Source organism: Pelodiscus sinensis, chromosome 1 (genome assembly GCF_049634645.1).
Source record: "Pelodiscus sinensis isolate JC-2024 chromosome 1, ASM4963464v1, whole genome shotgun sequence".
Taxonomy (NCBI): Eukaryota; Metazoa; Chordata; order Testudines; family Trionychidae; genus Pelodiscus; species Pelodiscus sinensis.
In genome coordinates this window covers 127,037,664-127,064,669 of record NC_134711.1, presented here as the reverse complement: position 1 = coordinate 127,064,669, position 27,006 = coordinate 127,037,664, and the positions used below count along the sequence as shown (strand labels likewise).

General features: G+C 41.7%; 1 protein-coding gene across 2 annotated transcripts in view; it reads left to right on the top strand.

Annotated features, from left to right (window-relative positions):
- CCND2 (cyclin D2) overlaps window positions 1-12,196 on the top strand; it is a 47,964-nt gene extending 35,768 nt beyond the window's left edge. For both annotated transcript variants that reach the window (XM_006123042.4, XM_014573619.3), the window contains one exon: window positions 6,478-12,196. In XM_006123042.4, coding sequence (XP_006123104.1) covers window positions 6,478-6,633 — 156 coding nt within the window. In that variant the 3' untranslated portion in view covers window positions 6,634-12,196. The remainder of the gene's footprint in view (window positions 1-6,477) is intronic.
- Window positions 12,197-27,006: the final 14,810 nt, after the last annotated feature.

Below are 27,006 nucleotides of genomic sequence, written 5' to 3'. Positions count from 1 at the left end.
TGCAGTAGGCATCTCTCAGAAAGTGTTCAGGACCTGGCAGATAGTGTCCTCAGCTGCTAATAGAGATCCACACTGGTTCAGTAGTGACTGAAAGTTCCCAGCTGGCTTATGTGCCTCGCCTCCAGGGCTCTGTGGTCCAATAACATCCATGTTCCTTCCGGACCACAGATGTCGCTGGATCAGAGAGACCTAGATTTGGGAGGCTCAATCTGTGGTAGAAACTTTGGATAGGAGTAGAGTCCACATTAAAGGGTAAAAGAAGTGGCAGTTCCGCCCACAACCAGTCCTATCCCTTGACCCAACAAAGTGAGATGATTCAGTAGATTGTTGCACGTCTTTATAATACGTTGAGTCTTCTCTTTTCTCCCATAATAGTTAACATCCCATCAACAGAAGCAGTGGCAATTCACACTTCTCAGAGCTGATATTTCAGACTCTGCATAGTCAGGCAGATAATCCTTGCAGCAGGTAGCCTTTTATTTTGTGAACTTGAGTGCATCTTCTCACCCATAAGTACCAGTGATTTAGAATGAGTTTCATTGGTATGCTTCAGTTTTGCTGCCACAGTAATGCTATGCTAAATAGCTGGACTCCCATGAGAAATCTGTCCCTGTTTTGGGGTTGGTTTTTTTCAATAATCTCTTTGATTCTGCAACACAACATGGTAGCCTCCAAAACGAACTCTCTGCTTGGTAAATTGCCACCCGACAGACAGGATCTTCCTCTGAATGTGTGCTTTGTAGATATGAATAAAAAAATCATAGAATCATCATAGAATCATAGAACTGAAAGGGACCTCAAGAGGGTATCAAATGAAGTGCCCTGCCCTCACGACAGGACCAAGCACTGTCTAGATCATCACTGACAGGTGTCAGTCTGCCCTGCTCTTAAATATCTCCAGTGATGGAGATTCTACAACCCCCCTAGGCAATTTATTCCAGTGTTTAACCACCCTGACAATTAGGAAATTTTTTCTAATGTCCAACCTAAACCTCCCTTGTGTCAATTTAAGCCCATTGCTTCTCATTCTATCCTCAGAGGCCAAGGAGAACAATTTGTCTCCCTCCTCCTTGTGACACCCTTTTAGGTACTTGCTATCATGTCCCCTCTCAGTCTTCTCTTTTCTAAACTAAGGAAGACCAGTTCTTTCAGTCTTTCCTCATAGGTCATGTTTTCTAGGCCTTTAATCATTTTTGTTGCTCTTCTCTGGACCTTCTCTAATTTCTCCACATCTTTCTTGAAATGTGTTGTCCAGAACTGGACACAGTATTCAACTGAGGTCTAATCAGTGCAGAGTAGAGGGAGAAGAATGACTTCTCATTCCTTGCTCACAGCACTCCTGTTAAATACACTATTTTGCTTAGTAAATTATATTGAAGTGGTTAGAACTTGACAGGCAATGTATTAGTACATCATACTGCAGTCCTTGTCTTATGGGTATCATTGATGAATTATGGTATTTAAACCAATCTTCAGTCCACACACCATATCCAGAAACACAAACCACCCCACCAGTGTGATATAAAAAAAGCCATGCACACATATAGTGGTCCAGCTATAAAATGAGGACAGAGGCCCCGGCCCACTTTTGTATTAAGTGCATTGATATTCTGAGGTCATGAGCATGCTACAAAAATAATTCAGCATAAAGCAGTCACAGTAATGATGTCAAGTTTACATGTCAGCATTACATTCCTTTTGTCAGTGGTACATGTCCTCACTAACGGCACACACAGGGAGTGTCTACACTTGCCCCCTAGTTCGGACTAGGAAGGCAAATGAAGCATACCGAAGTTGCTAATGAAGCGCGGGATTTAAATATCCCGCGCTTGATTAGCATATTCGCGACCGGTCGCCATTTTAACTGCACGAGGAGTAACAGTTAATTCGAGGGAAGGGTTTTGGATCAGACTCTAGCGTCTACATGCAACAAGTTAATTCGGGCTACCAGCTTTTTAAAATGGCGACCGGACGCAAATATGCTAATCAAGCACGGGGTATTTAAATCTCACGCTTCATTAGCAACTTTGGTATGCTTCGTTTGCCTCCCTAGTCCGAACTAGGGGGCAAGTGTAGACATACTCACAGAGAGCAGTGCACCGGGAGTACCTATACCAGTGTGCAACTTGCCACTATGTAGTGGTGGGTGTTTTGAGACGTGCATCGTGGGGGCAAACAAGTGGTGCATGGATGACTGGGAACATGGTTTCAACATCCCATGATGCAGTTTTCTCCATTCTCTCATTCCATGGGCATTTCTTAAAAAGCCCTGCCAACCCATCCATCCACTGTCCCCGAGAATCATGTCCCCCCGAAACTGCTCTGCTTTTCAGTATTGTGACAAGCGTTACGACGATAGCATGCCTGAACTTGGAAGTATTTTCAGAGCCAAGAGATGGAATATGATGTCTCTTTGCAGGCTGCCTTGCTCTGGCCCATGAAAAGAAACAATTCAGGGGTGTTGTCGGTAGTCACAAAGCCACTGCACACAGCGGTTTGCCAATTCTGGGCCTGAGAATCAAGCACTGACTGGTGAGATTGCATTATTATGCAGTGGCTGCAGAACTTTTGGATACTTACGGCCTCTTTCCTAGAACTGTGGATGGAGCTTTTCCCAACCCTTCAGCACTGTGACACCAAATTGAGAGATACTTTCAGGGGGAGAAACAGCTCATGATCACCCCATGGAAGCTTTCGATGCCAGATTGCTATTGATCAACCAGGGATCAGTTTGGAGCTGAAAAATCCACTATGGGGGTTGTAAGCATGTGGGGTCATCAGTTGTGTCCTGTTACAAAGGACTGTGACTCTGGGCAGTGTACAGGAAAATAGTGGGTGGTTTTGTAGTAATAGGGTTTCCTAGCAGCAGTGGGGCAATTGATGGCACACATAGCCCTGTTTTTGCACCAGAACATTTTGCCATGGAGTGCATCAACAGAAAGCGGTACTTTTTTATGGTATAGCAAGCACTGCTGGATTCCCACAGTTGTTTCACTGACATCAAAATGAGCTGGTTAGGAAAGGTGCATGACACATGCATTCTGTACAGACCACAGGCCTGTACCGAAAACTGTAAGCAGGACTTTCTTTCCAAACCATACAATTACCTCTGAGACTGTTGAAATGCCAGTAGTAATCTTGGTAGACCCAGCCTTCCCCTTAGTTCCATGGTGTACATTATCCAGCATTACACTAGCAAGGAGTACTTCAACACAGGCTTAGTAGATGAAGAATGATGAGCTTTTGGCCATTTGAAAGGCTGCTGGTGCTGTCTATTGATAACATTAGACCTCAGTGAAAAAATAATCTCTCTGGTGTGTGTTTCATAGTATCTGTGAAGCAAAAAGGGAGAGGTTTCTACCAAAGTAGAGAAGGAATGGCTGTCTGCTGCTTTTGAACAGCCATATACAAGGGCTCTAAGAATAGATCAATGGCAGGGAAGGAGCACTTTTCTGCTCAGGGAGGGTTTGAAGGACCATTTTAACAATGAGACACAGTAGTGTGTGTTGCTGTAGTGAGCTGTGCCTAAACTTCTTTTTTATTGCACCCTAGTATGAACACTGTCATGAGTGCTCTGTGTGTGGTAGTATATGTTGTGAACCAATAGTAATGAATGAAGCCAGCATATGTTGTGAACTAACAACAATGAATTACGTTTCCATAAATAGACCTTTAATCTGAAACCATACAAGCTTAAGAACAGTCATACTGGGTCAGACTAATGGTCCATCCATCCTAGTATATTTTTCATATAACATTGACCAGTGCCAGGTGCCTCGGATGTGTTCAGTGTGTAAGAACAAGCTGTTAGCAGGCTTGCTTCCATGAAAAGAGGTCTCTGCCAAACTGGTTAAAAACACTGGAGATAGAACTTGGGTACGTTTTCTTGCAGGAGACCAGGCTAAGTTAGTTCCTTGTTAGTTAAGTTTAGTCTTCAGAGAGCATGTTATGATTTTGTTTTATATGTAACCAGTATTTTTACTCACTATCACAAACTTATGTTTGTTTAAACTATAAATACATCTAAGTGCTGTGCACTCAGCAGAGCTGTGTCCTAAGAGTGAGTTGTTCTGTAATGTTCCTTTGGGGCCAGTGAGCCTGCTAATTCTGTGTGAGTTCAGTGGATAAGGGGCTGGACACTACAGGGAATGCTCAGAGGATTTTAACATCCACATTTTTCACATCAAAAGTTATGAGTGGGGACACATCCAGCCCACTTAATTAGCCTGATTAGCACAGGTCCTACAATTGACAGGTATTAACTTCTGCTGATATTTTGGTTTCTATTATTTCCACTCTAACTCATCTGATAAACTGGGTTTTACCCAGGAAATCTCATAATTCTGTATATTTTTGTTAGTGTCCAGCGTGCCACAGGACTACTCATTTGAAATCAAATCAGGTATTTGCGCAGAACGTCCTAATCTCAGTGCTTTACAACCCAATTTTCTACATAACTTCAGGAGTTTTGCATGCAACTAAATCCTGAAAATCTGCACACTTTTAAGTCAGTTTCAGATTATCCTTATAATATTATACATCTTTTAATAGTAATTTGCATTTCTGTCAGTCTAACTGCAAAACCTGTTTAAAAAGGACATACTGCATCTAAGGATAGATCATATGCATTTTCTTGAGTCTTCTCCAATGAACTCGAGCACATCAGCACCATTTTTTGGAAAAGGGAAACAGACCAGAGACAGGAAACTAATTCTATTGCAAAAAGCAGTTTCCGGAAAATGTAACATCAGCTTAGTCATTTTACTAACCTACAGACCATGATATTATAGTTACTGCCTCTTAAATAGGTGAATATTGGTAATGAACCTAGAATGCACATGTATTCTTGAGCATGGGACTTATATGAATTTTTGGCTTTTTTGGCAGCAATATATTTAGGACCAGTGTCCATTAAATTATCAGTTCCATGCATGTAGAAAGAATCCAACCATTTTCTAGGAAAGCACAAGCTCTCACCTTAAAATCAGTAGACAGATTTGTCATCATCATCCAGGACAATTGAAAACAAAACAATCAGTCCCCTATATACCTATATAATACCCAGCAAAATACTCCCAACAGCTAATGGCTGCAGCATTGTTAAAATCTGGCTTCTCTGCTTCACATCCAGTCACCAATAAATCTGAGGTACTTAGTTTCTTTTTCTCACTGACATGGATGGTAGTCCCTCACTTCGGTCTTTCTGCTCCATTCTGAGCAAGCTGGGTATTCAAACTTTGTATCTCTCCAAGAGCAGGAATCCCGTAGGTTTCAGTTTCCTGCTTTCCGATAAGAATGTAACATGTATCATTGTACATCATACCCAAAAAGATGGTGGGAGATCTAAGTTTAGGCCTGCCATAGAGTTGCCAATTTCAGTTGGCTATATTTCTGGAGGTTTCATAACATGACATAATCTTTAATGAAAGAATAATCTTTAATTCCTGGAGACTGCTGGACAATCCTTCAGGGCTGGCAACCCTAGCCTGCCATTCTCAACAGGACTTCTTTTACAGTAAAGCAGAGAAGTCTTTTGAAGATTCGCCAAAATCAGAGAAAACATATTTTTGGCAATTAAGTGTCTTAATATGAGTAACTGCTGCTGGCCAGGTTGCTACATGAGTTCTTCATTCAGTATTATGGGCAGTCTTGGTGTGGTGCACAGTGTGCACATTTACCTGTTGTTGGTGTGTGGTTAGCATTTGGAAACTTGTCTGTGCAATGACTGATCCAGCATGCTGTGAGTACAGGTAGTCCCTTGGATAGGGTATTAGTCCATGAGTCATGAGATCAGCATTCTATTCCTGGCATTGTTTCTGACTCACTGTGCGGCCTAGTGTAGGGTAACATTTTTAGACATGGCCTCCCACTTTAAGTATTGCATTTTCGGAATGATCCAACTTAAGACACTTTTCCTTGTGTTTCTAGGTGCTGAGCACCCCCTGTTCTGACTGATTTAACTGGAGTTGTTGCTCACTGCATCTGAGTATTAGCTATCTTAAATTGTTACTCATTGTTGGTGCCCACAATATACCTCTAATCTCCAACAGGCCTATAGACAGAGTGTGGGTGTGAATGCAGACACACAGAAATAAGGGTGTTTTGTGAAAAGCACAGATGAAGAATTACATTCTAGTCCGTTTTCCTAAAACAAACTGACCCCAGGAAATTACAAGGCATATTCTGTGGAATGAATACATGATATATACTGTACTCTCCTGAGATTAGGGTACCTTTTAGAGGGTTGTCTCACAATCAATAGGTACAGAGTGAATATGTCTGTCAAAGGATATGTGGGTTTCTTGTGGCGATGTGCAGCCTGTTTCCCTTCATAGCAAGATTCTTGGGTGATGGCATGATTTCCATTCATGTAGCCTCTGAACACCTTGGTTTTCCTCATTTTTGCTGACCTTGAAGCTTTGATGGGCACAATAGGAAAAGTTTCACTAACAGATCACTTTGCTTCCTGTTCTCTAGGACTGCCTTAAAGCCTGCCAAGAACAGATTGAGTCGGTGCTAGTAAGCAACCTTAGGCAAGTCCAGCAGCAGCAACAGCAAAGCAATCCTTCTAAGATGGTGGATGAACTGGACCAGGCCAGCACTCCCACAGATGTGAGAGACATCAACCTGTGAGGACATCAGCCCAGACAGTCATGCTTGCTCCCCCTGCTTTCCCCCCCCTTTTTTTAGAATGAAATCTTTTTTTTTAATCTGCTCCCACATAGAACGTATTTAAAGCTCTTTTAGATACAAAACAAAACAAAAAAAGTAATTAAAAACAGCATTTGGTGCCTGTGATGTTCTACAGAAGGGAATCCCACGATATATTTGATAATTGCTGTTTGATTATGTATCAGTGATATTAAGTGCTTATAAAAGCATAAAAAGTAGCTAGATAAATGTAAGCCTGCATTTGTGGGAACAAAGTAGAGTATACTTTTTTGTGCGTGTATTATGACCTAGTGCATACGCACCCTTTTTTAAACTTAAGAAAGGAATTGTGTGTGTGATGTTATGGCTTGACTAGATTGCAAAGCAATATAATTAAGGGGTTAGGGCAAAGTGGAAAAAGATCCCTGAAGTGATTGAACCATTTTGGGTGCAGAAGAGATTTGCTGATTGATCACCTCTGTTATTAGTCAGAACTGTTTGTTGGATCTCTGTATGTTAGTTTTGTTTACTCTTGCTGTCTGTGGTAGCTGCTACCTAAGAAAGAAGATGCTTTATTTTGCCAGCTGGAAGAGCAGGTGTTTCTTTCTTTTTACGCCCACCACCGCTTCCTACTTTTCCTCCAGAAATGGTTCATTCTAAACACATTAGTATCTTTGGCATAAAGCGGATCCTGCTTCCTAGCAGTGGTCCAAGACAAAGTAGAGAATGCTCGTATTAGATGTTAGAAATATACAAACTAAAAATGACCAGTCAACAAATCAGATCACCTCAGAACTTTGGATTCCGAGATTCAGTGGATCATCTGTGAAAAAGCATTATATTAATTCACAATGCTAATGCTACACGTCAATGTTAACTTTTGGCAGCTCCTTATTTTGGTGTAAAGGCAACTCAATGATGCTCTGCCCATCTTTCTTTTTAACATATTCTCACTATGTTAAAGAAGATGTGATTTACTTTGATTCCCACCCACCAAAATACACATTTTTCAGATTTTTATAACTTTACTGGTCCACAGAAAGCATTATTATAAACCATTTCATTCGAAAAGCACTTTGAAAATTGTTCCTAAGGGATAAATGAGATGGTTTATGACAATTGTGCTGAGCAAAGAAAAAAAAAAGCAATGCATAGAGCTTTTAATAGTCAATATTTTCCATTAGCTGGTGTACTTTGCTAGTATTGGTGTTGCTGGAAATTCCAACACCTGCTTCGGATGACATTCCTGTCACAACATTCCGGATGAAAGTCCGAAAGTTCTGTGTATTATTCAATACCACCTGCATGCTTATCTATGGACAATGAAAGAAAATTGCTGGTGCAAAAGACACAAACGGTAAACATCAAGGTGCATGACTGATTTTTATTACAAAGGTGTATTCAGTGTACTTGAATTTATTTTTTCTGCTCCATCTGTAAAGAAGAGGCATTTAGATGGCAAAGGAGATGGGGCAAGGTGTTTTGTTTTGGGGTTGGGTTTTTTTTTTTTTTTTTTTTTTGCACAATTGTATTAACAGATCGCAAATATACAGTTTGAAGCTGTTGGATGAAATGTTAATGTTTGCATTTTTTAAGATAAAAATCCAGAAAGAACATGCTACTTTGAAGAATATTTTATGAATGGACTCTGCCGTATTTGGCTAGATGAGGGTAGAAAATGGAGTAAGAATCTAAGGGGTTTATTTTTTTTTTTTTTTTTTTTTTTTGCGCTGCTAAGAAGCTATGATTTGTTTCATTCTTATTCACATTAACAGTACTTAGCTGTATTGTTTCACTGAGTGTGCTGCTATTTTATAAACATTTTTATAATATATTATTTTACTGCTTAAATTTCAAATCCTGAAGTTAAGGTTAAGTGGATATGAGTTCTTAGATTTACTGGAAATGCTCTGTACAGTTTTTTTCTAATAGCGTACTCATGATTTTTTTTTATTTTATTTTATTTTATTTTATTTTTCTGATCACATTCTGCAAAGACAGTATATTTACCTCAGGTTTACTGGACAAAAATGGTTCCCATTTTCACAATACCTCACAACTTTACAGTTCCTTCCGCTGGGAGCCTCATGGAATGGTCAATGCAAAAGGCAGCCAAAGCCTGTGTTTTGTGAGCAAAGCACAGTCGCTTCAGTTGTGTAGGGGAACAGTTATAGGTTGCAGGGACATCAGGCTTCCGTTTGGTCTTAGGTATCCGTTTCATAGTGGAAAAAATACATTAATATGAGGACCTGTTCAGCAAAGATTTCTGCAAATTTAGGTCTTGATCCTGGAAGCATTTAAGTTCTGATTCTCCACTGTATGTCACCTTATGCCGTCATTTGTATTTGTGCAAAATGAGTGTCTTGTGGAAATTAAAATGTTACCTCTGACATAAATAGAGAATTCCGGTTTGGCAGCACTTTACACTCACTTTGGCCAGGTACAAATGATTAGTCAAGGTGATAGACAGTGAGAATTGTACATTTACTACCTAATGTAATGCTTTACAACTGTAAGTAATCCCATAGGGCTAGATTGTGACTTTGTGGTTGTCTGCATTGTTGCGCTGCCCCTAGAACAGACCAGGAGACAGATGATGACCTCAAGAGTCACAGTCCCTTCCTGGTCTCCTCTGTACTTCAAAAAGGGAATAAACTGCACCAAGTCTATACTCAGTGCAGCGTATGCATTACAGTCCACCAGTGCAGTTATATGGCTGGCCATGTTGAGGCTGGTGGAGCAAGGGCTCTGCCCATTCCCATCAACCTGCGCAGGCATGGGCTGTCCAGCTCTGCGGTGCCTGCTTCTTCGTTCATGATGCTACCTTTGATACTGCTAATTAGCCACACCATGATCTGGCATATAGAAATAAATTGGCTTACTTGTGTTAGTAAGCTCTCAGCTCAATAGTCTTTGTGGAATCAGGCCCCTATTTTGCATTGGATTTAGAAATAATATTGTGGTTCTCAAAGGTGAGTTTTATCTGAGTATGGACTATAGGATTAAGTCCATTAGTCTTCTCTCAGTGGCTGGGTATCAAATGACAAAACAGATACTGCCAGGCTTTTTGAGCCCCAGATTTTACATGCTTTGAACACTGCATATTATAACAGGGCTATATTAAATATTTTCATTGAAAACTGGAAACTTAGGTCCAGTTCCCACAAATACCTTAGATGGCACTCCATTCAATTTCATCTCTCTTTATTCATGCAAAGGTGTTTGCAGCATCCGGGTCTGATATAGCTGAATTTTTTGTATTTAGTTTCAATTTTACTAAATTAGTCCAATTTTGCAAAACAGGCAAAGTCCTCCAAAATGCTTAACAATGTAGAGGAAGTGAAAAATGTTAAAATTCCATTCTAAAATGGCCTTTCAGAAACCTTGACATTTTCCATATTGTGGAATTTTATTCTTACAAAGATAAACATTTTCATGAAACATACAAAATCATGAAAAGTGAGATTATGGAGCCACAGAATAACTTTTGTTTTAGGGCAAAATTTTGTCCAACCCCCAAACCTTCATAGCCCTGAGATCTTATTGTGACATACAGTCTCTTCATATGGGCATATACGAAAGTGATTTATGGACTGAACCAAATTCTGTGCTGACTTGCGCCTTTTGAAACATTCTTAATTCTAGTGGAGCTGTACTTGTGTAAATCAGCATAGTATTTGGCCACATGTGTTTATGGAGATCACTTCACCTACTTCTGGCCTGGAATGCAACAGTCGTGTGCCAGCAACAGTAAACAACAGTTTGTAGAATTGAAACTGTAAAAAGAATGTAGGTCAGCAGAATGAAACGCAGTTACACTGGAATTTGGCCTGGTCAGCAGAGTGAACCATTGTGAAAAGTATCATGGGACTTTTAACAACCACAATGGTCAGAACATTGTTTTTTTCAATTCATTCAAAAAATAACTTTCCCAAGCACAGTTCCTCATGGTACTATGCTAGGCATTAGTTCGTATGGACTTGGAAGGAAGAGTGCTGTCTTCTGAATCACTAGTATCATTTTCTGCAAAACTTAAATTTTCCTTAAATGGATTTGTTTCCAGAAAAGGTTGTGGAGAAGCTACGTAAGTGCTTTTGACCTGTCAGTAGATTAGGAAAGAATTCCATCCCTTTGACTACAGGTGTGCACCCTGCATAAAGCATGATTACTCATGCATTATGCAATGATGGCGCGTTTCACCCTAAAGAACTTGGGAGATTATAACTCAGAGCCCTATTCTGCAAACACCTATGCATGTGAGAACTTGACCTGTCTGAATACTCCCATTAATTGGGGGGCTACTGTAAAATTATTCAGGTGTGTATGTATTTTTTGGATCAAGTCCCCATTGTATTACCATATAGGGTTTTTGTTTGTACCTTAGTATTCCTTTTAAAGCCGCCTCTGAGCATGATATAGTTATATCACGTTCTTTATTTTGTGTAAAGCCTACATATAAAAATTACAATTTGAGCCCACATACACAATTTATTTCATAGGACCTATACATTATGCAGTCACTTTTAACAAATATGTTTGATGCTGTGGTAGTGTAGTAAAAAACAATTTGAATCAAGAGGGCATTTCTATAATACACAGCATTCAAAATATGTGAAATCTGGGTCCTAACAATTTGACAATATCACTTAAAATGAAAACTATCATACATTTTGCACAATTTTCATTTCAAGCTGAGGACAAGAAAGACAACATTGTTTTTTGGTCTGGAATCAAAAACTGCTATCACAAAGCACCAGTGTGTGATTTTTTTTTTTCAAATGCCATAATCCAGCCTTGTTCTCTACAGCTCACTTTGAAAAAAAGTGCCTTGCAGATTATACCTTCACATATCTTTGATATATTATTGCAAATGTTTGTCATAATCAATGGAATATTTGGTTTCTCTATTTTCTATTTAAGGTACTTATATGTTGCCCATCACTATAATATTGTAGTGCCTCACAGTCTTCAATGTATTCATGCTCCTAATACCCTTGTGAGGTAGGGAAGTGCTGTTATCCCAATGTAATGCTGCTGGTCTTTGCTTGAATACTTGGACAGCTCTAAAATTCCCAGCAACTCACCCAGCCACTGGATTTTTTCCACTATGTGTATTACCATGTTATCATGTACCTCAGAAATCACTCTCAGTTGCACAGTTTCTGTTCTCAAACTTTTTATTTTTATTTTATTTTATTTTTTTTGCTTTAATGAGTGTGATGCCATATCAAGTCAAAGTTATCCTCTCACAATGTGCTCTTTAAGAGGTGTGGATGTTTATATGGTCAGGGGATGCTAGAAAGTGCGGTAGTAGACATGATCAGTGTAAACAAAATGTATTTAGAAAGTATGTGAGATTGTTTTTTGATGGATAAGATTCTGATACAGCATAGTCTCGATTACCTTTTAAAAGGTCGTCTCTGTTCAGTGTTAAGTCATTTTTATTAATAACGTATTGTTTTGACTAGTTTAAAGATGGTTTTAAGACATGTGTTTTGGCGGGATTAGGTATGCTGTATGGAGAATAAACTCACCTTGACCTGAACTTCCTGTCCTGTTTTTAGTCATTCAGCATGAAGATTCTGTAAAAAGAAGTGTATTTCTAGAGCCCGTTACTTTTTTTTTCATAAATTACTCTCCGCATCAAAGCAACTTATGTAAGTAAACTATACACGGAAATACCTCCTCATATTTAACAGAGTGTCGTGGTGGAACAGATCTACATTAAAAGTTAGCTCATTGATGAAGACTTACAGCCAAACTCTGGAATGTTTTTCTCGTGAAAAGGTCCTGTAGTATTTGAGAGAGGTAAAACTACTAAAAAATGGGTTAAGAGTTCAGTTCTGTTGGACTTTTTCATAAGTGTGCAAAACTTGGATAAAAGGGCTTTATGCTGGACCGAGACATGGAGAATTTGAGGAGAAATGGGCTTCTATGCAGTAAGTCAGATTTCAGGCAGGAGGAGGGACTGCAACTTTCTGAGGTTTACCCTCTCACACTCAGGTGCAGGGCTTTAAATTCATGGATATATACTACCAGTTGACGGTGCCCTCCCATTCACTTGTGTGGAGTGACCAGAGTGCCCCTTCTCCCCCACTCCACTGTGCCCTATAAAGAGACATTGCAAAGACTTCATTATCTCTGTGTGGCCATTACACTGCCAATTCAGTGAAAACAGCAAGGCAAATTATCTGCTGGTATATCTTCACTGACATCTCTGGAGTTATAGCTGCTAATGGCAGGAGTGAATTTGGCTCAGCCTTTTAGCTCTTGTATGCCCTCAGGGAGGATGAAAATTCAATACAAAATGAGAAACCACTTGTGACAAGATCCCCAGGATACAGCCTGGAGCTCTGGGACTGCTGTGCTCCCTTAATTGTCCAACTAGGGCTGTCTTTCACAATGGTTTGTCATTGACAAGCAGTAAACCCCTCCACATGCTGCTGTCACACAGCCACCAGCATGCAGAGGCACAGCCAGTTAAGTTGCATGTATGCTCTCCAAGCCACTCATGAACTATATACAAGGAAACACCAGCAAATCTCCCAAGCCTCCAGTTTTGCACCCCACAAATACACCATCTTACACTGTGCAAAATTGTCTCTTGAACAGTGCAAGCTCATTAATTAGTTTACCACTTTTTCAAAGGAAAGTGGACACGTATTATAATCAGAGTAGCTTTCCCAATCATTTTAGATGAATTTACTGGTAAGGATAAAACGTTAAAATACATTTATTCACTATAGAAAGATAGATATTAAGTGACTGTAAGTGGTAGGTAAGTCAGAGGCATTTACCTTAAGAAAATAAAAGGTAAACATGCATTCTAAATCCTAAACGTTTAGACCAAGTAAGAGTTGAATCAAGCAACTTTTTCATCCCACTGGACATTGCAGGTAGGTTAAAGTTCTTAATACGTAGGCAGAATTTCCTTCTCAGCCTGGGACCAGTTTCCTCAGTTTAAAATCTTTGTTTTCCTAATGTTCTTGTTGCCTTCAGCATAGGTGGGGGAGGAGAAAGGTGGTTTCAAAAGAACGGCTATACTGAGTTGGACCAAAGTTCCATCTACCCAGTATCCTGTTTTCTGACAGTGGCCAATGCCAGGTGCATCAGAGGAAATGAACAGATCAGATAACAATCTAGTGAACCATTCCCTATTGTCCATTCTCAGCTTCTGACAGACAAAGGCTTGGGACACCATTCCTGTCACTGTCCCTTATATGATACTCTCAATCCATGTCCCTGGAAAGATTCTGGCCCAGCATGTCCTGATGGGCGTGGCAGAGTCATAGAGTGGAGCAATCCTCATGGTATGGTGTTTGCACCACTGCGTCGTCATAGAGTTGAGCAATCCTCATTGTGTGATGGGCAACTATCTCTTATTGAATTTTAGATCTCCCCTGCTGGTTCATTTAATATTTTAATGTCACCTAGGTGTGGGTCACTTCCTTTGTTGTCACTGGAGAACTAGCAAAGGGTGACTCTCAAACTCACACCACATATTTCAATAACCATACAGCAAAATCTCATAACATGTAACTTCAAGTACACTAATGATATAAATATTTTAACAGAACAATGAGGTTCAGAAGAACTTTCATGTGGTATCTCACATGGCATGCTTTCTATGAAATACCACAACCATATAGGAATAATGAATATGGACGTTATAGAATGCAACTTTGAAGTATAGTGTTTCACACCAGTAGAAAGATATTTTTTTGTCATCTGGTTAAACTGTATTTCAGACAGCTTGCACAATGTCTGCTTTTTAGTCCATGCAGCTTCATATATATTAACCCTTAGGTCTCAGAATGGAAACACACTAAGGGTTGTTTTCATAACATGCATTTATGTATTCAAATTGTAGTTTAAAAAGATGCTTTATAATTTCTATTTAGGATTTATTGGTTTGTGTTCTCACACTAGTGCACAGTACATCAGAAGTAACAATTGATATGTCTAGTTACACTAGGATAAACTAGTATGAGATCAGAATCAGGACGCTTCTGATTTTTAGAGAGAGTTTATCAAACTTACACAGGTTGGATGGACCTTTAGGGCATGTCTACACTGGGAAATTATTTCAAAATAACTTATTTTGAAATAATAACTCCCAAAATAACTATTTTGAAATAGCCTGTCCACACTACAGGGAAGCCTCAAAATTAGTCCAAGGCAGGCTCCCTTAATGTGGATATGCTACATTGTCTTAGAGCCCCAGGAAGCACTGGGGAGTAATTACTTTGAATGACTCTGGAGAGTAGTTATTTTGAAATAGCAACAGTGGAGCATCCACACTACCACTATTTTGAAATAAGTGTTACTCCTCGGGGAAAGCAGGAATTATTTCAGAATAACCAGCCCCTTATTCTGAAATAACAGGCTTGGTAGTGTGAGCACTACTTTGTTATTTCAAAGTAAGGTAAGTTATTTCAAAATAACTCCCTAGTGTAGACCAGCGCCTATAGTCCAGTCTTCCTTAGTCCAATGCCAGCCCTTCTGCTGCTGCAAGAGTGGAGCCCTGTAGCCAGTGGCAGCTGAAGGACTGGAATTGATCTCCCCTGATGGAGCAGGTTGTCTGGTTTGGGACCAGTCAGGTGCTGAGGGTGCCAGACTAGGGAGATACAACCCGTAGTAACAGAAAAGTTTCTTTTTTAAATGTCAGTAAACATGTTTTTAAAAGAATGTATTTGCAATATAAACAAACTAGTGCCTGAGAACTAAAAAAATTAAATTCATTGGACACTGACCAGTCTATTTTCTTCTACTAAGCTGAGTGAAGTGCTAAAAGTCAGCAAACAGCAGCAGCGATTTTACGGCAGGGCGAGAGGGGCAGCTGCCCTGGGCTTTCAGAGGCCCCGCGCATGCGCCGTGGTGCAACGGCTCATGCACCGTGTCAAAGAGGGGAGCCCCACAAAATTGTGCTGCCCAGGGCCCCGCAGCACTCTCATCTGACCCTGGCAAACAGCAAGGCTATTTTAGTACTTTGGGGCATGTGAAACAATTATTATGATTGCTTTCCCCAAATGTAGGCAACTCCTGACTATCGTGATTTTAAGGAAGGATAGGACAGTGAGCTGACTGTTTGGGACATACTCCAAACCTAATTTTACATTTTAAAAATTATGGAAATAAAGGGAAAAAAGTATCACCACCACAATGAGTAAGAGGATTTCAGTTGCTTCTGCCTTCTAGTCCTCGTGATTGGACTATCTCAGTTTATATTTTCAGGCTATTATTGCCTGGACCAGAAAATTGAATTCTGAAAAAAATCAAGGCAGAGATTTTTCTTTTATATTTCTTGTTTTCCTAAATCATAGAGGCAATCTTAGTACTTGCTCTGGAATTACTATTTTTTTCAAACATTCCTACTGCAGCTGGTATTTTCTCAACACTTCATCTAACCATCTGTATGCACCTCCCATACGTGCTGCTCCAAAAACACCAAAGCATGGAAACTTATGAACACAATTGTATACCCTGGAGAAACAACCTTTTCAAATAAAAAATGAGACACTATGAAAATGGGTCCGATATGCCCAAGAATGATGTTGAAATTCTGTCCCCATTATTGTCAAGGGAAGTTTTGCCCTTGACTTCAGTGAGGCCAGGATTTTATCCATAGGACCCAAACCCTTCTCTTTAAGTTATCATTTACACTAGTTAATGCAAAGTGAATGAAAAATACCAGTGAAAACTTCTAGGGAGAGGAAGGTGCTGCAATCTAGGTGCGCCCTAAAGTCCCACCTTCATGGTGCAATCGTCTTTCCAGTTCTTTCTTACCATCCATAATGGACATTGGAGAGTTCTCTCTCCTCTCCTTCTCTCTTCAAGTGATCCCCTTGTGGACTCAGTTTAATGTAAACAGGTAAGACAATTGTTAATAGCCCTGCTTCTGGAGCTATCGGAGAACACCTGATCATCCTGCCCCCAGTCCTGCATCTGATCACCCAGGACCACAGCCTGCTCCAGCGTCCCAATCATGTTAAATCCATTAGAGCGGACATGTATGGGGTCCAGTAGGGAGGTTCTCCTTAGCAGTAGGAAACCATCCCCTAGGGCCACCTACTTGGCGAAGTGGAAGAGATTCTTGATTTTGGTCATTACAGAAAAGACTTCTCCAGTGCAGTCAACGGTATCTTTCATGTGAACTATCTGCTGCAGTTAAAGTAGCAAGAACTCTAGGTGTCATCACTAAAGATTCACCTGGCTTCTATTTCAGCTTTCCACTTAGGAGTTGCCAGCCAATCAGTCTAGGCCCGTGGTCACCAACCCATCGATCGCAATCGACTGGTCAATCCTGGGGCCTGACCAGTCAATCATGAGGCTTTTGGGGGCCCCCCTCACTGCTCCTCACCTCCAAGATGAACGCCATGCTGATGCTACCTCTAGGGACAACGGCGGTAGCGCGGGCTTCCGGTGGGGTGGCAGGGAGTTCTGCAGCTGTGCACCAGGTCCCAGAATTGCATGGGCTGCTCTTCCTTCCCTCCACCCCCCACCCCAAACAGCCTGCATGGTACCTCAAATGCTGGTCCGTCGTGCGCTGGGGACTTTGTTCCCCTGCTGCCTTCCTGCACGCAGGGAAGTGGGGGTCCGGGACTGCGCCGGCTCCAGCTGCTTGGGTGGCACGTGCTGCTGTGGGGAGTGGAGGAGCAAGACGCGCACTGCCCAAGCAGTTGGGGCTGGCACGGTCCGGGACTTCCTCTCTCCCCGACGCAGGAAGGCAGCAGGGAAATAAAGTCCCCAGCACGCCGGCTACAGCTGCTCGGGCAGTACACACTGCTGTGGGGAGCAGAGGGACAAGGCACACATTGCCCAAGTAGTTGGGCTTGGGGCTGGTGCAGTCTGGGACTCCTCCTCTCTCTTCGCCTCCCCTCCCTCCCCCTCCTCCCTGTGTGCAGGAAGACAGCAGGGGGAATAAAGTCTCCAGCACACTGGCTCCAGCTGGCGTGGTCTGGGACTCCCTCTCCCCCCATTCCCACCCCACGCAGGAAGGCATCAGGCACATGATGGACCAGTGTTTCAGGTACCACACCGCTGTTTGGGGCACGGGGGAGCAGCCCGCGCATTTCCTGAGCCTTGGTGCGCAGCTGCAGGTCCCTGTCCCCTCTCCCCGCCCAGACCCCCACAAGTACCCTGCCCCAGCACCCACTGGCACCCTGTCCTCTGCCCCAGGCCTCTGCCCCGGCACCCACTGGCCGGGTGCACCCCTATCCCCGGGTGCACCTCTATCCCCTGCCGCAGCACCCTGTCCCCTGCCTCAGCACCCATTTGCACCCTGCCCAAGCACCCTATCCCCTGTCCCATCACCCACTGGCGCCCTGGCCCCTGCCCCAGCACCCACAAGCACCCTGGCCCCTGCCCTCACCAGCACAGTTGGGGCCACATTAGTGAGGCTTGAGGGATTTGGAGGGGTTGTGTTTTTACATCTCACTTGTGTGGCCCCAACTGACTCTTCTGTGGGTCAGTGACCCCTGACCCAGGTTCCCCTCCCCTCGCATAAATAAAGACAATGCTGAAATCTTTTGTGTTTGACATAATATTTTATTTAAAAATGAAGCCTGGCCAACAAGCCCCCAGTTGGGGCCACGCCCTCATCTGGCCACAGCATCATAACATTCCTGTATCCCCCCCCCCCGACCCCAAATCTGATCCTGCCATATACTGGAACCTCCTGTCCTGAGCCTCTCACATCCCCAAACTCCTGCACCCCCACATCCTCAGTCTTCTGCCACAACACACTAGCACCATTCACACACTGCAAATCTGTTTCCTAAGCCCAACATACTCCCAACCTCCCTGCCCTGAGCCCCTCACGCATCCCAACCCAAACTCCTGCACCCTCACATCCACAAGCCTGTGGCTTGCTCAGCACCCCAGCCCTCCAGCTGAGCCCAACATTCCCCAGCCTGGAGTCCCCACCCTGAGCCAGCATTCCTTTCTCCACATCCTCCTGCATCCAAATTCCCTCACAGAGCTTGCACCTCTCTCCCTTTCCCACACCCAAATCCCTCATTCCCAGAGCCTGCACCTCCTGTCTCAACACAGTGAGGCTAGACTGCAGGAGTTTTTCCGGCAAACATGCTCTTTTGGCAGCCCCTGTATTCCTCATTCTACAAGGAATGAGGGGGCTTCCAAAAGAAGGGGGTTTTCCGACATTTGGTCCAGTCTAGATGGGCCAAATGTTGAAAAAATCTCTTCCAACAGAAGGATCGAATAAAAGCGGCAGTGTAGCTGTACCCTGAGAGTGTATAAGGGCCAGGGATAGCAAGTGATGGAGGGAAGGGGAACAAGGAAGGGGTGGGGTTTTGGGGAAGGGATGGGGTAGATCTTGGCTTGTCCTGACATTTAAAAAGTGATCTTGGGTGTAAAAAGGTTGGAAACCACTGGTCCAGACTAACCTAATGGTTGGCTATTTTCTGAAAGGACGTGACAGGTATGATAGCTGACCCCTGCATGGGATCTCAACCTGGTGCTTTGGAGACTAATGCCCCCACTTTGAACTTCTAGCAACATCCTCACTATCTGTCATGGAAGACGGCATTTCTCGTGGCCCAAATATCCAAACCTCCTTATGCTATCTTCTATTGTAGGCTATATTTCCCTAGTTTGCTTATGAGACGGTCATGTGACCTTTGGTCAGGTGCCAGAAACCTGAGTAAAGTCATGATATATCTACTGATCCCCCTATCCACAAGTTTGGTTCCTTATCAAGGGATATTAGGTTGGTTCTTGACAAATCCATGTTAACGGTGCTTACAAACGTGATGGATTATTTGCTTCGTTATTTTCCTGAGCAAAGATAAACAGACTAGTCTATTATTCCTTTGGTTATTCTTATCCCCCTTTTTCTTGATAGCTACTATATTTGTTCTTTTCCAGTTCCCTGAGATCTCTCCTTGTCACAAGTTCTCAAAGATAATAGCTAAGGACTCAAGATCTCTTCAGCAAGCTCCTTAAATATTTTAGGATGTATTTTGTCATGCCCTAATGACTTGAAGACATCTAACTTGTCTAAAGAATTCTTAACTTGTTCTTTCTTTGTTTTAGTCTCAGATCTGTGTCAGTCATCCAATCGCTACAAGACTTTTTGGAGACAACTGAAACAAAAAATGCATTTAACACTTTGGCCATTACTGCATTTTCTGTCATTGTCTTTCCTCTTCATTTAGAAATGGCACTACTTCATCTTTAGTCATCCTCTTGCTTCTAAAGTATTTTTTAAATGTTTTTGTTAACTTTTACGTCTCTAGGTAATCTAATTTTGTGCCTTGGCCCTATTTTTTTCCCTACATGATTATTTCATTTCATCAATATTCATCCTTCATAATTTGACACAATTTCTATTTTAGTATGACTCTTTTGGACCGCATAAGTTGTCTCTGATACTGGAAGCTTTGGGCCCAGTGCTTTCTGAAGGTGCATCTACACTGCACCCATAGGTCAAAATAATATACATAATTTGAGCAACACAAATCGCATATCATATTTCAATCCAATTTTGAAGTAGCTTATTTCAAAATGTGGCACTGTCTACACAAATAAACTGCTATTCCAAAACGTCCCGTAATCCTTGTGGAATGAGGGATACAGCGACGTCGGAATAGCGAGCCCATTATTACAAAATCTATTTCAAAATAATGGGCTGGTTCAAAAGACATGGAATAGCTATTTCAAATAGTGCCATAGATTGGAAGTGCCCCTACACTTGTTGGGAGAGTGCGGACACGTCCAGGCAATGATACCCCTGGATGCCTCAGAGTTCCCTGGTTTGAAAAGAACATCGAAGTCCTTCACCTGGCCCTCCCCAAGTCAACAATGCCAGCTGCTGTGCAAGCAGGAGGAGTCACCTGACTCCTTTAGGTAGCTGACACTCTGATGCCCCTGTCTGTCTTCCTGTGCTTTTTGCAAAGCACAAGCGACTGAGAGCCATGCCGCAATTCCACCTGCAAAGCAGTTTTTGGGGCTGGGGCATGCCGGGTCTTTGACCCCAGAGTCCTTCCTGGGTGCTGAATCCCAAACTGAAGCTGGTGTGCTGTGCACAGATGTCCCGGTACCGTATCCATGGGGCTCAACTCCATCTGCAGTCACAGAGCTGCTTCTATCAGCAGCTTCTTCGACTTGTGATCCCTTTTCTTTTTGGTGCAGGGGCAGAAACCCCTACAAATTTTTCACCTGTTCATTTGGTGGGACTTAGGGTTGTAATAGTCTAGTTGACTAAACAATTGTCTGATAAGCAAAAGCTTATAGGTTAATGCTATAGACTATATGCTCCCCCGGGTGCCAGCTGCTGCCATCCTGCGCTGCTGCCTCTGTATTAGTCAATTAACCAATAAGAATTCACAAGACTACTCGACTATTCAATTAACTGATATTTAACATCCCTAATGAGATTCCCATCAAAGCACTTCACCAAACACTTAAGACAAGCTGTGTCTGGGCCCCCTTTTAGCATCAGTTTCTGGCAGACCCCATACAATTTAAAAACTGGAGACTGAGGCATGCCCTGGGCTCAGGAGAGGGAAAGGAAATGGTGAGGAAAACCCTGGTGAGAAGAGTACACTTCTTCTCTTAACACTTAAGCACCATTTTTAACTATTTATGGAAGATGTATGCAAAATTAGCTAGAAGATCACTTGCAAGCAAGAGAAAACAATGCTCCAATAACAGTCACTAGTGGTTAGAAGGAACTAAGGATGTGAAAGTGTAACCGTGAACATGATTAACCATTGAGCCTGGGTTCATCAGTTAATATTCAGTTATGCACAGGCTCCCAGTACATGCAAGGAACTGGCTTTCTAGCAAACTGGCTCCCAAGCGACCTCCCTCCTCCCCCATGTGTAGCTCTGTAACCGCTGAAATTTCAGCAGTTACATGGTTACTTAATTAAACATGTAAACATCCCTAGAAGGAACTGGTGAGGCGGCAGGTTGGCAGGGCCATATATGCAACACTATGAAGGCACTCCTCCAGGGGCCTCAACAGTTGACCCAACAGGTACTACTAGAGGAAAAACTACGGTGACTGGTCATGTGGCATGCACACATGTAATTGGAATCTACATGAACAAGCACTCAAAGAACTCCCAGTTTAGCCAGTGTGATTTCTTGCCATACTTCGTGGGTGCGTCTAGACTGGCAAGATTTTGTGCAAAAACATGCCAGCTGTCTACACTGACTGCTTGAAGTTGCGCAAGAGCACTGACTTTGTAATGTACAAATCAGTGCTTCTTGCGCAAATACTTTCATGCTCCCGCTCGGGAAAAAGCCCTCTTGTGCAAGAATACTTGCGCAAGAGGGCCAGTGTAGACAGGGAAGAACTGTTTTGCGCAAAATCGCGTCTAGACTGGCCACGGATGCTTTTGCGCAAAAGCATCCGTGCCAATCTAGAAGCGCTTTTGCAGAAATACTTTTAACGGAAAAACTTTTCCGTTAAAAGTATTTCCACAAAATCATGCCAGTCTAGATGCAGCCCCTATCTTTCCTATGCATTGGGATAGTTTGTACATCTATTAATATATTACATGCCATCATGTGCCAAAAATGCCTGTGTCATGTACATCGAACAAGCCAAGACTGTCTTTTTTGGGGAAAAAAAAGACACAAATCAGATATTAAGAATGGCAACATCTAAAAGCCAGTGGAGGAGCATTTTAAGCTTCCTGAGCAGACAGTTTTGTGTTGCCATTCTGAGACAGAAAAACTTCAAAAGTAGACAGCAGCAAGAAACTGCTGAGCTGGAATTTATATGCAAATTTGACACCAAGGTCTAAATAAATATATGGAGTGATTCACCCATTAAAACAGGTAATTTTCCATTCAGGTATTCTCACCACTGTTGGAGTTGAGCCACGTCCATTTAATTAGCACCGATGCCACAGTCCCATTTCTGTATCCTTTCTTCCTTTCTGTCTTTCTTTCTGTCTTTCCTTTTCTTTTCAGCATCTTGAGGAAGCGAATTGTAGCTCATGAAAGATATGTTCTAATACCCTAATAAACGTGTTAGTCTTTAAAGTGCCACTGGAATCCTTGTAGTTCTTTCTGTTTATTCCCCAGACTTCTGGCATTAGCATACAAACATCTAAGATGTGATTTAGATTTAGCCTTTATAGTCCCTCTTGTCTCTCCTTTGTCCATTATGTGATTGCACATGTGCTCCCCAGATTCTGATCCATCACCCAGCTTTCCATGTTCTGGACTTACCTGTGGGCTTTGGTCTCCTGCCTTGATCAAATCTATTTTAAAAATTGCCTCCCAGTCAATATCTGAAAATATTCCTTCCTTTCTTTCAGAAATGGACTCCATCTCTGCTCCACAGGTCTTCTCACAACAGCATGCAATGGTTGATGGTATTTTTCTAAACTGAATAGAATTATAATTCATAATGAATGGTTTTAACACTAATGGCTTTTTACAGGGAACCCATAACTTTCTAGTGACACCCTGAAGTTGAAAAGATTCTGTGAATATTTCACTGTACGCCACTAGGTGGCAGTAGTGTAACTCAGTTATAGCTACTACCAAAAAGTTCAGCTCCTAAAAGAGAAAAAATCTAAATACACTGTAGTAGTCAATGTTGTAATTATAAATGTGTGTTAAATTGACACACTAAGATGTTATGCTTTTGGATATAATCCAGATCCGTAAAAAATGGTATCACTGCGCCCTGGTCTACACTAGGGAATTATTTCAAAAAAACACTACTTATTTTGAAATAATAAGCGGAGTGTCCACACTACCAAGCTCATTATTTCAAAATAACAGGCTGGTAATTTTGAAATCTGTTTGAACGCTTGCTTTCCTTGGGGAATAACGCTTATTTCAAAATAGTTATTTTGAAATAGCGGTTGTGTGGACACTCCACTGCTGCTATTTTGAAATAACTACTCCCCAGAGTCATTCAGAGTAATTACTCCCCAGTGCTTCTTAGGACTCTAAGTCGAGATAGCACGTCCATAGTAATGGAGCCTGCCTCAGACTAATTTTGAGGCTCCCCTGTAGCGGGGACATGCTGTTTTGCTTTTGCTTTTTTGGGAGTTATTACTTCAAATTTAGTTATTTCAAAATAATTTCCTAGTGTAGACATGTCATGCCTGCCCTACAATTCTGGGTGTCTCTGGTGTTATGCTACTGTGGCACACAGCCTGTATAAACATGCAGCCTGTATAAGCAAGTAACACCCTGACTTCCAATGTCCAGTTACTTTGTACAGAGTGACTCAAATACACTCTCCCAGTCCTGAATTTTCCCAGAACTGTCTGCCAGTGTAACAATGTGCTGGGTTTCCCAGAACTGTGAATTACTTTGTTATTCCTTGCAACCTCATCAAGCAATTGTTTTTGCTACTGCTAAACTGTGTGAGAGCTCCCTCACATACCACCTTGTCTGCCTTGCCAGACAACTCTTCAGGGTTCTACCAGTCCAAACTTTGCTTTGCAGCTAACAAATAGTGGACCCCAACTCACAAGTAGCCCATAGGCATCCCTGCAGTGTCCAGCCATCTCCAGGAGCACTTACAGAAGTTATTAATTTCACTGCCCCATAGAGAGACAACACGATGCACTACAGCTAATTAATTTAACTGTGGTTTGACAAACACTCTTATTTCAATTATAGCATTGAATTGGTTTATTATAAAATTAAAACAACTGTATTAAAGTCATAGCTTTTGGGTGATACCAAGCACAATCAATAAAGACAGAATGGGCTACAAAAAGGTTAAAAAATGTTTCTAAGACTAAAACCCAATTTTAACAGGTTACAGTCTATTCCTAGGTAGATTTCTCACCTATATTCAGTTCTCAGAGATTTCTGTCCCCTTTGTTCAAGGACTCAATCATTCTATGATTGCAAGCACTCTGATGATCCCTTAAATCCTGCAAGTAAGTAATGGACAAATATGAGGTTCTCTTCATTTCTTTCAGTAAACCTCTGAAATACATTCTTTGAAAAGTGTACCCAAACTTATAATATTTTATAAAGATGTTAATATGTAGAAGGCCTTTTTTCCCCACCATCTTAAAATTCTTTGAGAAATACTGCCTTTCACATCTAAGCATACATCTCTCCCATCGGAATAAAGAATACAAGTAAAAAATAATTTTCATTACTAAATGAATCGCAGACATTATAAAAGACTTACAAAATTTCATCTAATCCAGCCATTGAGGACTGTTTCCAATCATAGTTTCCAATGCTCTGTCCAGTTTAGCAATGGTTTTAAATAGCAATGGGGTTTCTACTACTTTCCTACATGTCTAATAGATTTCACATTTACAAAACATTTCAGATGTTTGTTTTTAATGCCATTTTCTCAGTTTCATCCCATTGTTCTTAATTAAAGCTCCATGGGTCACCTTCATTACCATAAACAATTTCCCCCCTTATTTGTTTTATACACTCTTCAGATACATATCAACTGTTATCATATTCCACCCCATACTTATCATTTGGCTAAAATCTCATATTTAGTTTATTCATAAATCATTCCAACCCCTTCATAATTTTTTGGTGGAAGAACTTTGTCTTTGATGAGATGAATGTTTTATGCTCTGAGTCTAGGAATTATTTTGGGGGAGTCCACATAATGCAATACAGGTCAGACTAAGGTACATCTACGCTGCACGGCAATTTCAGGATACCGAAGATATCCCAAAATAGCTACCCCATGTCTACACAAACCACACATTATTTTGATTTTTTTTTTTTTAAATAACAGGCACATTATTTCGCCATCCGGGTAAACCTCGTTGGACAAGGGTTAAGGGATGGCTTGAAATAGCGCATTATTTTGAAATTTGGTGTTGTGTATATGCTCCATATTTCAAAATAGGCTATTTTCAAATAGATTTGAAATAAGATACGCAATTTGCATAATGCAAATTGCGTATCTTATTTCGAATTTAGGATGCTGTATAGACATACCCTAAGTGATTGAAAAGGTCACTTTTGGCCTTAGAATCTATACATGCAGTTTATTTTGCTTTGCTTTGTTTTATTTGTTTGTTTATGTGCAGTTCATTAGTAAAAAATCATAGCCTCATAATACTAGAGAAAAAATACCCCGTTCATCCACAGAACAGGTTTGGCATAGGCAACAACAGCTCAAGCTTCAATGTTCCCCAGATATTCATAGGAACTGCACAGATAGAGGCATGCACCCTCTAAGTTTCATTTGATGGTAATTTTGCCTTCTATCACCCCTACTTCTCCTCTCTCCTTTTTCACAACAATGATAATAGTTACTGAGCAAAGGTAGTCCAAAGGGTTCTACAAATTGACCATCCATCTACTTCACCTAGGCTGTGTCTAGACTGGCAAGTTTTTCCGCAAAATCATCTGAAAAAACTTGCTAGCTGTCTACACTGGCTGCTTGAATTTCCGGAAAAGCACTGATGATCTCATGTAAGCTCGTCAGTGCTTTTCCGGAAATACTATGCTGCTCCCGTTTGGGCAAAAGGGCCAGTGTAGACAGCAAAGTACTGTTTTCCGCAAAAAAGCCCCGATCGCGAAAATGGCGATCGGGGCTTTTTTGCAGAAAACTGCGTCTAGATTGGCCATGAACGCGTTTCCCAAAAAGTGCTTTTGCGGAAAAGCATCCTGCCAATCTAGACGTGCTTTTCCGAAAATGCTTTTAATGGAAAACTTTTCCGTTAAAAGCATTTTCGGAAAATCATGCCATGGTAGACGTAGCCCTACAGTATAGAAAAAAAACCCTCAAAGGGAATGGATGTCAAAACATAATATCCTATCTCGATCCAAGCACCCAAGCTGCGCAGAGTAATAACATCTACAGTAAAACTCCAGTTGTCCAGTATCCAGTGGTCCAGCACTACTGATAGTCCAGCACCACCTGGAACCCGGAAGTGCTCCAGGCAGCCGGACAATTGGAGCTGCTCTGCCCCAGGCTTCCCCGAGTCAGCTGCTGGTCAGTTTCAGCAGCAGCTGACTTGGGGACACCCAGGGCAGAGCAGCTGAGGTGCTGGGTTGGTCCCACAGCGCCGCCCCCTTCATCCCCCCCACCCCCTCCGATAGTCTGGTATATCTAATAATCCAGCACCCCCTGGGTCCTAAAGGTGCCGGATTATCGGAAGTTTACTGTATATTCTGCAAAGGCCTAACGAGGAGGACAGTGACTATCATCTGCCCTATTCTGTGGACAACAGGCACAACCTTTGAGCTTCAGTCACACAATGCTAATGTGAAAGACCCATACCCTAAAGTTATCTGATTACATGAAAATCTTTGAAGAAATTATTGTGAATAAAAGCTGCAAAAATACAAACCCTAAACTCTCTTGATTTTTGAGTCAATGTAATAATTCTGATTTACATTTTTGAATGCTAAGGGTAGA